Source organism: Ziziphus jujuba, chromosome 11 (genome assembly GCF_031755915.1).
Source record: "Ziziphus jujuba cultivar Dongzao chromosome 11, ASM3175591v1".
Lineage (NCBI taxonomy): Eukaryota > Viridiplantae > Streptophyta > Magnoliopsida > Rosales > Rhamnaceae > Ziziphus > Ziziphus jujuba.
Window position 1 is genome coordinate 18,772,815 of NC_083389.1, and position 12,799 is coordinate 18,785,613.

Below are 12,799 nucleotides of genomic sequence, written 5' to 3' on the forward strand. Positions count from 1 at the left end.
ATGTCACATTTTGGTGGGAGCTTAATTGTAACATCCCACATCGGTTGGAGAGGGATACGAAAAGGTTTTTATAAGGCTGTGGATGCCTTTTCCTTCAAGATGCATTTTGAAAAAACCTTGAGGCTAGGGGAGAGAGGGAGTGAACCCTGGGCCAAAGATGACAATATCTTAATGCGGGTGGATTGGACCGTTACAGTGGTATCAGAGCCAATACCCAGATCAATGTGCCAACGAAGACGCTGGGCCCCAAGGGAGGAGGATTGTAACATCTCATATCGGTTGGAGAGGGATACCTCTTCCTTCAAAACGCATTTTGACAAAACTTTGAGGCTAGGAGGGAGAGAGGGAGTGAACCCTGGGCCAAAGAGGACAAGGGGCCAATAAACCCGTAAGGCGCAAGGAAGCTGAATGGCGGGATCCCCATGTGGGTTGCATCGCTGACCGACCTTGATCTTCTGAGAAGGGTTTGAGTGAGAGCATGCCTGTCGGGACCCGAAAAATGGTGAACCCAAAGCGGACAATATCTTGACTAGGCTAGGCTGTTACAGTGGTATCAGAGCCAGTACCCGGATCGGTGTGCCAGCGAGGACGTTGGGCCCCAAGGGGGGAGGATTGTAAGATCCCACATCGGTTGAAAAGGGGAACGAAGCATGCCATATAAGTGGGTGTGGATACCTTTCCCTTTAAATGCGTTTTGTAGACCCACAGTGTAACAGGGTCATAGAACAAAAGAACAAAACCGTACGGGCTGGACCCAAAACGGACAATATCTCATGCAGGTGGTCTGGGCTGTTACATCAATACTAACCACATGAACAAAACCATGAAGTAAATATATAATAATTCAAAATTTTAAAATAAATGCATTATAAAGTCACAAAAAAATCTAGACATATCATGAAAGGGGCTTAACTTTATTCTTCGAAAACAAGATCAGCCTTAACAATCGGCTTTCCTTGTGGAAGGTTTGACAGGAAAATTGTTGCGCTGCAGAAGACATAAACCACCTCAGCCTCAATACTGTAACATTTGAGACCCCAAGAAAATCTCCCCGAACAAAAACAGAACATGCTCTAATGTGGAGCTAGCTACTGACTGTTTCTTCTAATAATTTGGTTATCTTTCATGTTTACTTAGCAATCAAGTTTAGTCATCATAGAAACAGTAGTGACAAATTTTTATCTTATGAAAACTGTAATCAACCACTACTTCTGAAAACTCAAAATACATCGAAGTTCATTATACTAGGCATGCGGTGCTTGCTTCAAGCCACACAGAGCTTTTTTTAATTTGTAAATATAATGAGGAAAGTGAGGATCATGGAAATCAAGCAGCTGAGACATATAGACATCTTCAAAAAGAGTACCTTGAAGAAAATGTGTCGTTAACGTCCAATTGTCTAAGAGACCAACCACGTGCCAGAGCAACACTTAAATAAGTCAAATGGTGGTTGGTTTGATGACAGGGCTAAATGTTTCCTGATAATCAATGCCAGGTTAGGCTGTTGATGAAAGTCTTTAGCTACGAGTCGTGCTTTATATCTCTGAATGGAACCATTGGGATTTGGTTTGATATGAAATACCAATTTACAACCAACAAGATTATATGATGGATGAGGAGGGAGATTAATTCCTAGGCGCCATTACGAAACAAGGCGGTAAGGGAATATTTTGGATTGGGTTTGACAATAATATCTTTAGCCCCGAGTGACCATAGGGTGAGAGTTTTCAGGGTTAGAGATCTTTGGGGGAGCATCATCAACGTGTAAGGATGGCTTGGACAAAGAGGCCAACTCACGCATGGAGAGAGAATGAGAAACGTGTGGATCTGTATTGGAAGGATTAGTATCGGGTGATATATGGGAAGAAGATATTTGATGAGGAGTAGTTTGGGAAGAATGGAGATATGGTCCTCAGTGGAGAGGAATTAAGAGATTGATTAGAACAGGAGTTAGGCGGAATTAAAGTATTAGTTGAATTGGGATTGGAAAGAGAATAATTAGGAGATTGATTGGTGGATGAGGTGAACGAAAATAAAGGATTAATCGAATTAGAATTGGGAAGAGATAAAAATAGGTGATTGGAATAATTAGATAAGGAAAGATTGGATGAGGATAGTGGAACAGATATGGGTTTTTGAGTGGCAGAGGAATGTAGTGGGACCAAATAGATGAAAGTGTCAGAAGTGGGAAGTGGTAAATGCATTGACACGACATGGAGGAATAAGAAAAAATGTGCTCAACAAAGTCAACATGTTCTGACACAAAAATTCGATTTCTGGAAGATTCAAAACACGTATACCCACTTTGAGTGGTTGAATATCCAAGAAAAATACAAGGTTTAGAACTGGGTTTTAAAATTTATAAAAATTGTATAGACTTTTGATTTTCGTTTGATGGGATATAACCATATGTACTTTGTGAAGTGGTCAACAAAAATAACATCCATCAATTGATTAGATGGGTGCACTCCAAACATCACAAAAAATTAATTCGAGAAGAGAGGAACTGGTGAGAGAAGACACATGAAATGGAAGCAGAATTTTGAACGGAATTTGAAGAAACAATATTGGAAGAAATTAGATGTTGAATTATTTTAGAATTATTAGTGTCAGTTCTTCATGATGAAGAGGTGAATCGAGCATAGCAATCTCATCTGCACGACTTTGAATCAAATGCATGTAGTCTGTGATGCTTTTCGTTTAGAATATAATTTAACGGTTGTAAGGCACACTACTTGTGCACTGATTTCATAAAGAATATATACACTAGTTAAAAAGTTTCACAAGGTAAAAGTAATACAGTTCACACTTTTACATGCATGGTATAATTATGAACATAAAACGTAAAAAGAATATACAATATGTAATTAGGATATTATACAAGATTTTTCCTTATCATTAAGTGCTCCGTCACACGTGAGAGCAATCTAAAGGAAATAGACAGAGAAACAAAACTAATTTATAAATAGGTAATTTTTCACAAAAATAAATTCATAAGTCCAGCGCTAATGGAATTTAACAATTATATATACATACATACACCGGGATTCCACTTTTTTAGTTCCATTCAAGAGAATCTCATATAAATGAACAAGGAATCATGAAATAGAATAAAATAAAAATGAATTCAATTTTGCTGTGAACAGAATTTGCATATCACCCTTAAGAAAAAAGACTTTAAACGAGATTGCATGCGATCTTTGAAACAAAGTCTACCATTGTTTGAATTTATTTTATTAAGTACAAAATAAAAATTGAAGGATCGATTAGATACCATATTCCCATATATAAGATTCAGCTCTAGAAAGCAAAATACTTTCCTCTATAAATTGCATTTATTTGTCACTGCATGATAGTGAGGCTTCCGTTAGTCTTTACTGCTGTTTTCTCTCTTTGATGAATGGATATTTCAATGACAGAAGGTCATTGCAACATGAGAGAGCCGCTTTGCTGCTTCCCGTGCTCCTTTTCTAGTTGAATAAAACACCAAAAAAGATTTCCTTCTTGAATCTTGCATGATGATATCTACAAAACAGTTTCACGGATAGAAATATTTTCATGATCTTTTATTTTGAAGATATTAAATTGAAAAGAAAAATATTATAGAAATCTCTTTGTACAATAGCCAAAATTTCCCTGGCTTACCAAAGATATAATTCTGGAGGCGCTGAGCAAGGGGAACAAGTGCAAATCACAAGAAAGACAAGGGGTGGTTTAGCTTGTCAGTAAACTATTTGGAATGTCTATCTTTTGTAGCTGATAAAATCTTTTAAAACGAAAATATATAGCACATGCCATAGGATTAACCAGGGCTTCAGTCGTATATAATATTTGCTTTTGAAGCAGAAAATCATTTTTGGCTGGGGCATAATATTCATTAAATGTTAATTTTTATTAAATTTTGAAAATATTATTAAATACAAAAAAAAAAAATTTCAAATTGAGCTCAAAAGAAGCTAAATATACATGTGACGGTGAGTGTTCCAGTGGTATTAGAGTAATATTGATTAAGATTTTTCAATTTTTATAGTTGAATTGTTAAAGTATTGATTAAATAAGAATATTTTACAATTTTAATAACAAATTTTATTTTTTTTATAATTTTTTTATGAGATTTTTAAATATTGGATAATTTCTAATATTTTCATCAATCTTTTCATATTTTACAATGTTACAAAATTTTCTTTTAAAATTTAGAAAATATCAATATATATCATGAAAATTTTGACCAAATAATTCACATAAAAATATATAGATAGAAAATTTCACCAAAATATTGAAAATTTTGATAAAAATTATGGAAATTTTAACAATTTTTTTTATGTATCTCAATATCTTACAGACTTATTGAAAAAATAAAAATTTTAAAAAACATATCACGCAAATTATTCATATTTTAAACATTACTCTTGCCTATGGTTTAGCAATAATCCTACAACATTGGTACGTAGGACGATTTTTTTGACATGCTCTTTGTGCTCATGGTTTGCTTGTTTGCCCATAATCCCTACAACTTTGCTATCTTGCTTGTTTAACTTGCTCTTTTGCTTATTGTTTGCCTAGTTGTTAATTTTGCACTCTGGTGCTGCATGATGTACCCTTTCCATATGCATCGGGTTTTATTACAGGTTTGTTCTTAAAGAAAAAAAAATAAATAAATAAATGAACAAAATAACTCATATTTAGAAGCCAGAAAAATGGATTTTGTTTGGATGCCAAAATACAAACTATGCACACGGTTGCTCTAGCATACTAACCATACTGCTAATTTTAATGCAATTGAGCCACAAGTTGAAAGAAACCTCAGAAAAATTAAAAAAAAAAAAAAAAAAAAAAAAAACAATAATAATGAGCTCCATCACCATGACCGCTGGTTTTTATGATCATCAGAATGTTGAGAGACCAGTATACCCTCTTCTTTTATTTGCGGAATGATTAGATGAGTTTCTGTACAGAGCTCTCGAAATGGTATAACAAAAAATCACTTTCTTTTATTTGCTGAATGATTCCTGCTTAGAACGTTGAAACAATTAACAAAAAAATCAATTTCTTGCTCTGAAAATAACAATGGCAGCGAGATTTGCAGCAAAAGCAGAGCAATCAAAACCTCTTCTCCGATTCCTTAAACCCAATATCCCAAAAACCCATTCTCATTTACTCCTCCGCCACCTATCCACCGAACCCAACAACCCTCTGCAGAAACTGAACAACGACGACGAAGAAAAATTCATAGCTCAAGTGGTTCAACTACTCTTCTCCAACTCCGCCACTCCCTCTCCTACCCGACTCTTCCGTATCGCTTCTCGCTTGGACTCCTCGTCTAAAGCCCTCCAGTTTTTGGACTACCTACAATCGAATTCGCCAACCCCAGATAAAATCTCGCTCTCTTTAACGTTCCAGGCGGTTCTGTATGTTGCTAGCCGAGAACCCACTTCGCAAAGTAAGCTTCTTGAGCTCTACAAGGCGTCAAGAGAGCGCGGCATTGCGCTAACCATCAATGCCGCCAGTCTTCTCATCCGGTGTTTTGGCAGGGCTGGAATGGTGGACGAGTCGCTTCTAGTGTATTACGAACTCGACCCTTCTTCTAAAAACACGCCTGTTCGAACTCTGCTGATTGGTGAGCTGTTGAGATATGGGCGTGTCGATGATGCGATCCAGGTGCTCGATGAAATGCTCGAACCAAATGCAGAATTCCCGCCGAATGATGCTACGGGTAATGTCGTGTTCGCGAAATTGTTGAAGCGAGAGCGACCAGGGAGGCACGTCAGTGATGAGGAAATTGTTGGGTTGGTGTTCAAATTTGGCAAGCACGGCGTGTTTCCTGGTAAAATAGAGCTTACGCGGTTGATCTTAAAGTTGTGTAGGAACGGGAAGACTGATCGTGCTTGGGATGTTTTAGATAATGTGATGAAGTCGGGCGGTCTTGTGGTGGCTGATTCCTGCAATGCTCTTTTGACAGGTTTGGGAAGAAAACATGATTTTAAAAGAATGAATTTACTTATGGAAGAAATGAAAGAAAGGGATATTCAGCCTGATGTTGTTACTTTCGGCATTGTTATTAATTATTTATGCAAATCTAGGAGAGTTGACGAGGCATTAGAGGTGTTTGAAAAAATGAAGGGAGGAGGAGATAATGATAAGTTTTCAGTTGAACGTAACGTTATCATTTATAACACTTTGATTGATGGACTCTGTAAAGTGGGGAGGCAAGAAGAAGGACTGCAGTTGATGAAACGGATGAGATCGGAAAATGGATGTGCACCCAATGCTGTTACCTACAATTGTTTAATTGATGGGTTTAACAAAGTTGGGGAGATTGAGAGGGCTCGTGAGCTTTTTGATGAAATGAAGAAGGAAAAAGTGCCACCAGGTGTAATTACTCTCGGTACATTGGTTGATGGTATGTGCAAGCATGGAAGCGTTAGTAGTGCAGTTGAGTTCTTTAATGAAGCGCAAAAGGATGGTCTGAAAGCCGACGCGTTCACCTACAAAAACTTAATCTCTGCCTTTTGTAACGTCAATAATATTAACAAGGCAATGCAATTGTTTGATCAGATGTTAAGTGATGGATGCACCACCGATGCTAAGGCTTACTGCTGCTTGATATCTGGTCTTTGCCTAGCAGGAAGGTTGGATGATGCTAGCCTTGTGGTTTCAAAGTTGAAAGAGGCTGGGTTCTGTATAGATGCCATTTCTTATAATACCCTGATTAATGGTTTTTGCAAGAAGAACAAGCTGGAGAAAGCTTATGCGATGCTTAAGGAAATGGAAGATGAGGGAATTAAACCAGATGTTGTCACATACAATACCTTGATATCCCACTCAAGCAAAACTGGGAATTTGGAAACTGCTTATAAATTGTTGAGGAAAATGATAAGTGATGGTCTTGTCCCCACTGTTGTCACTCATGGAGCCCTGATACATGGCTTTTGCTTAAGTGGCAATATTAACACAGCCATGAAAATTTTCAGAGACATGAGTTCTTCATCAAAGGTTCCTCCAAACACTGTAATATACACTATGTTGATAGATTCTCTCTGCAAGAAGAGCGAAGTAGAACTTGCAGTTTCTCTGATGGATGAAATGAGAGTTAAGGGTGTGAAGCTGGATACCACCACATACAATGCTATGTTCAAAGGCCTTCGGGAAAAGAATTTATTAGATAAAGCATTTAAGTTTATGGATCAAATGGTTGAGCATGCTTGTGGTCCTGATTACATAACAATTGAAATTCTTACTGAATGGCTTTCTGCGGTTGGTGAAACAGACAAGTTGAAAAAATTTACAAAAGCATTTGAAGTTTCTGCTGCAACTGCATTAGAGTGGCTGTAGTAATACGAAGATGGGGTTCATAGAAATACATTGCTCCATGAGATGTTCATACTTGGTAGAAAGCAAAAATTGGTCCCATCTTCTAGCCATACAGTTGCATTCTGAGTTTGCATATTTCTTGCCCTTCATACAAGATTGTGATTGCAGATCCTCGACTTACATGCATTTGCATGGTTGAGACAGTTTTTGATGCTGACTTTCTATTCATGCAAATCCATAGTGGGATGTAGGAGGTACGTCTAATCTGATTACATGGTTCTAAATTTTGTGTGAACAAGATAAATTTTTTGAGAATAGGAGAGAACTGTATATCAACAACCTAAATTACAAACTTTCAACTACATTCTTTTTTACTTCTCTTCTGAAGTAATGCTGCAAATGAGTTGATGAATTTAGCAGTCGTTTTTTCAGCTGCTTGCTTTGGTGTTTTACCATTTTTGTGTTAGAAGTATTCTTGTTGTATAAATAAAACTAGAATATATTTGTTTTGAATCCTAAAGACTCTTTACCTTTCTTGTTGGAAAAGGTAGTGGGTTTGGGGGATAGAGAAGACCAAATTTGGTTGTAGTGGGTTTAGGGGATAGGGAAGACCAAATTTGGTTATTTTAACTCTGAATTTCATGTCATTCTCATCGATTATCTTTCTCCAGGCTTCAGCACCTTGTGGAGGATTTGTGAATTTAGGATACTCATCAAATTAGTTTACCAATGGACAGCGAGTTGTCCTAGAGCTATTGTGGACAGACATTTCATCATAATTTCAAAAGAGTATTGCAAGTTTAATTGTAAACCGAAGAATATAATTGTTTTTAGGGTAAATTTCTGTATTTCTTTAATTTTATAAGGATAAGAAAAAATTCAAATAAAAGAGTGAGTTTATTGTTGGTTTTTGAGACCTGCTTAAATTTTGAGTTCCTTTAGGAAAAATTCAGAGAGAGCTTTTATTTAAAATTTAACCAAACAATCATACTCTATCCGGTAGAGCTTCGAATCAGTTAAATACATTTTTCATACACTTACAAAATCGATCCAAATGGACACTTAATATTTGCTCTTTTCAGGGAAAAAGAACAAAATCGATATACAAAGTCAAATATATATATATATATATATGTATTGTTAGTTTTATTTAATCAAAACACTTAATTTAAAATTTTATTTGTTGTCCGAACATTAAAAAAGTTCATATTTGTAGCTTATATCTGAATGAGAAAACATGTAAGACTGGAGAAACGTGGACAAGAAAATGTTTTGGGGAGTTCTCAGAAGAAAAGATGATGGATTTTTATGGAATTTGCTCGAACCTTATCCCCCTTTTTTTTTTTTTTTGGGGGGGGCTCAAACCCTATCCCCTATGAGATGTTTGTGACTTTTATTTTTATTTCTATTTTATTTTTCAGAGCAATACATGGTGTGATTTTGAAGTTAGATCCATTGTATCTTGTGCCTATCGCATAGTACTCCTGTTTGTGTAAATTATTGGGCATGGAATTGGGATCACGTTTTTATGTGGTTTTCTGTTGACCATTATGGGCTCGGGCCTCAAATTGAAGACCTTTCCTATTTATGACATGACAGCATCATCTAACACTTGAAAACACTAATAATTATACTGTAAATTTTGATTCTTTTTAATTATTAATCTTATTTTAACTTAAAATCATTAAAAGGGTGTAAATTTGATTAGCTTTTATTACGTAATCTTTTATTTTAACTCTAAATCATTAAAAGGGTCAAAATATTCTTTCTCTTTTTTTTTTTCTTTTTTTTTTTTAATTCTAGCCAGTCTTATTTTTCTATCCTTTTTAATTCTACCACCATCAGTAGTTGGTCGTTGCGACCAATGGTCGTTAGTGATGGTGAAAAAGATCAAAAAAGAATTTATCTTCAAAATTCAAATACTTTTAACATTGAAACTATAATAATTTAGATTATAAATGTACCGAAATTTTACTTAAAAAATAAAAAAGAAAAAAAACAAACATTGGAAACATGCTTTGTATGGCTTATGTTTTTCATTCCATCCAATTTATAATTGCAATAAAATTCAGCCCCCTCCACCTTAAGGAAGTATTTCGTGGACAAACATATTTGATAAATATTTTAGACATTATCTTTTTGTCTAAATATATACTCCAAATTGTGCATAAAAAATATTAAAAAAAAGTGTGGAAAATCATAGTTACTTTTTTTTTTTTTTCCTTGGTGGGAAAATTAAAGTTAGTTAAGACCATAATTTATATCATTGGATGTATTCAAGAGCCAAAAAATATTTGGTTTTTTTTTTTTTTTGATCATTTTTCTTAAAAAGTTTGTCATAAATTTTGGTTCATGGAATCTCCCCGTATTAAAAATGCTGCTTTAATTTCTCTTACTATATTTGAATACTCTTTTTTCGCTCCATAAGTAATGATAGCATGGAGTAAGAGAAAAGTGTGTATGCGTGTGTGTGCTCCTTTTAATGAAATTTTATTGAAATTAAACTAAAAAGCGCTTGCTATAGAGGTAGAGTTTCATCCCCATGACCACAACAAATTTTTCTTGTAAACTAGCTATTCAGATTAAATTTTTACAAGCGTATACGTAGACTTTATTAAAATGGTTAAAAAAAAAAAAAAAGCAAGTCTGCAACTTTGTGAGAGATGTTATTTTCACATGAACATGTGAATTGTGACGGTCAAAAAAGAAAAAAAGCTCAATAATTTTACTACGACAAAATGAACCATGCCACATATTAACATTGAAGAGAATGCAGAGAAGCCACATATTTTGTTTTGTCTCCAAAAAACCCATCAATTTCTATATGCAACCAGGTAACAAAATCGGAATCACAGATCGAAGTAAAACCATGAAAACGGTAAATATGTAAATGGATCAGCAAATCATTCTTACAATTTGTTCACTACCAACTAGTTTAACTGTACTCCAAAACCCAAAATAAAAAATAAAGATAAAAATAAATAAAACCCCCCAAAAAAAAATAAAATTAAATGACTAAAATCTAGTACTCTTTTTTACCCTCAACTAAACTCTCTCTCTCTCTCTCTCTCTAAACATTGTTAAACCAAGATTCCACCAATCGCTAAATTTCTCTCTAGCGACCCAAGGAAGAGAAAAGCTTCCCGGAAAGTGATCCGAATAGCACGATCCGGTCACCGGACTGGCCAATCCTTCCAAACCCACAGAGAAATCGTCACTCACAGTCATATCCGAGAACCCAAATTCGTCTTCTTCCTCATCATCAAGCAAAAAATTCTCCCTCCCTTCTTTGCTCTCCGTGGTTATACTCTGAGGTACAACCAGCTCTTCCTCAATAGATGTTGCCCGAGATGAGGGTTTGGTGGTGGGCATGTTGTTGTTGTTGTTGGAGTCATCGCCGTTGACAGTTTGAGGGTTCAATGGCTTCTGACGGGTTGAGCCGGCGAGCGAGTTCCGATCAGTCGGAGCTGGGTGGTTGTTTTCGGCCGTGTATGTGACTATGAAGATTCCCGGGTCGGATCCGTTCCACTCCACTTGTTTCCGGGCCAAACACCCTTTTGAGCTGCTACACCTATAGTATCCCCTGTAGTCACAAAGCTCAAATTAAGAACCCAAAAAGAATATAAAAGCTTAAATTTTTTGCTTTTTTTCGAATAATTTCTCGAAACCCACCTTGGATATTGAGAGCCTTTGATGGGTTTTTGACCGTATTTCTGCCATGTCCATGTATCTGAAGAAAGACTCTCTGCAGGAACTTGCCAAACTTTCTTAAGCTGGTTCTTCCTGAAAATGGTCCCCAAAAAAGAAAAAAGAAAAGTCAAAGAGAAATTTACCTCTTTTTTGATCGTGGAGCTGTGGTAGTGGATTGGGATTGCTTAGAAGGCTGAGTCTCTCGTTGTTTCTGTTGCTGTTGTGAGTGGAAGAGAATACAAGTTACATTTAATGAAATAGGGAAATTAAGTTTTATGACATATATATATATATATATATATTTAGTATTCTATTAACTAATATATCAACTACAAGTTTACATCAATAAATTAAACAAAATTAAACCTTAATATAAATAAGTACATAAAAATACATTTATTATTTCAATTTTGATTACATTGGCAATTTTAATGGACAAATTTAGCTTCATGACAGTATTTAAAATTCTACACTATTATACCAATGGTACAGAACTTCTGACAATTTATAGTTTGGAGATATCAAATTTTAAACAGACAAATACTTAATCAGTCTTCATTATTATATCAAATATAGCATAAAACTTTTCAAAGGATAATTAAATCAATAATATTTAATTTAAATTTTGAATATTTTAATTAAATAAACTTGATAATGGAGATTATTTCATATAAAATAACAATAACTAACTAAATAAATAAATAACATAAAATTTCAAAATGAATTGAATAAATAAATAATTTTTTTAATTAAAATTTGAAATGGCGATAAATTTCCATAAAATAAAAATAAATAAACAAATAAAATCATATATAAGAAAATCAAATAAGTTTTTTTATTTTTTTAATCCGATTAGTTGACATCAGCAGACTGCATCAAATGACAGGTAGTTTTTCCTGTCTTCTTCTTCCAATCCGTCACCGGTTGATCCGGTTTCACTACAAACGGGTTGCGGACCAGCCAAGCTCATTATTCTGGCCACCAAATTCTTTGATTCCAGCAGCGTTTAAATTGTCTTTTTTTGGGCAACCGTTTCCACAAATCAATTTTAATTTTTTTTTTTAAACCAAAATCGATGCCCAACCCAAAGTTTATTTTGCCATGGATTTCAATATTTTTGTCAGATTTTCACATGTTTTCAAACCAAAAGGAACTCCATTCAACCCCAAAAACCATTTCTAAGATAACCTAGGTCATGAATTCGTGCCAAACAAATTTTCCTATTTTTTATTTTATTTTATGCAAAATACACATTTGGCCACGGGTTTCTTTTATTTTATATATATATATATATATATATTTTTTTTACCAGATTTCAAAGGGTTTTCATACCCAATTTGGAAGTACTAAAAAATTCCATTTAAGATGAAAAATAATTGTTCATGATGCCCAGATCTCAATTTGTATAGAAATTATTATTTGATTCCAAAATTTTTGCAATAAACTATACATTGGAACCCAAAAGAACACAAGCGATACAAAAAATTTCACAGTTTTCGCATAGAACAATTTTAACCTGACATAACACGGCATGATAGAACAAAACCAAATCATATTTGAGATTCATATAAATTTGCAGTAGATCACAGATGCAGATATAGATAGCTTTGACAAATTGCATCATAATGCACAAATCATAAAATATAAAATACAATTTAAAAAATGTGAAATCTAAGCTCCGATACCAATTGTTAGTGCTATCAAACATGAACAATTAATTATATATAAACTATAACACTCTAATTTCAAGATCTTCATACATATAATTACAAAAATTGTATTTAATTAAATTATTAAC

The 12,799-nt window shown here is 34.5% G+C and overlaps 2 protein-coding genes across 2 annotated transcripts; one reads left to right on the top strand and one right to left on the bottom strand.

The window, feature by feature from the left end:
* The first annotated feature begins 4,791 nt into the window (after positions 1-4,791).
* LOC107432895 (pentatricopeptide repeat-containing protein At3g61520, mitochondrial) lies at positions 4,792-8,222 on the top strand. Its single transcript, XM_060812518.1, has 2 exons — positions 4,792-7,565; positions 7,983-8,222. Exon 1 carries the CDS (start codon positions 5,068-5,070, stop codon positions 7,330-7,332), a length of 2,265 nt encoding a protein of 754 aa, XP_060668501.1. The 5' UTR covers positions 4,792-5,067; the 3' UTR covers positions 7,333-7,565; positions 7,983-8,222.
* Positions 8,223-10,173: 1,951 nt separating this feature from the next.
* On the bottom strand, positions 10,174-11,235 carry LOC107432879 (WRKY transcription factor 22; the record flags this gene model as incomplete). Its single annotated transcript, XM_048465758.2, has 3 exons — positions 10,174-10,894; positions 10,984-11,056; positions 11,145-11,235. Coding segments are annotated over 3 exons (702 nt in total), but the record flags the coding sequence as incomplete, so codon positions are not given.
* Positions 11,236-12,799: the final 1,564 nt, after the last annotated feature.

What these genes read in the sequence shown, in the direction of transcription:
- LOC107432895 (XM_060812518.1), top strand. Translation starts at nt 5,068, where the DNA reads ATGGCAGCGAGATTTGCAGCAAAAGCAGAGCAATCAAAACCTCTTCTC.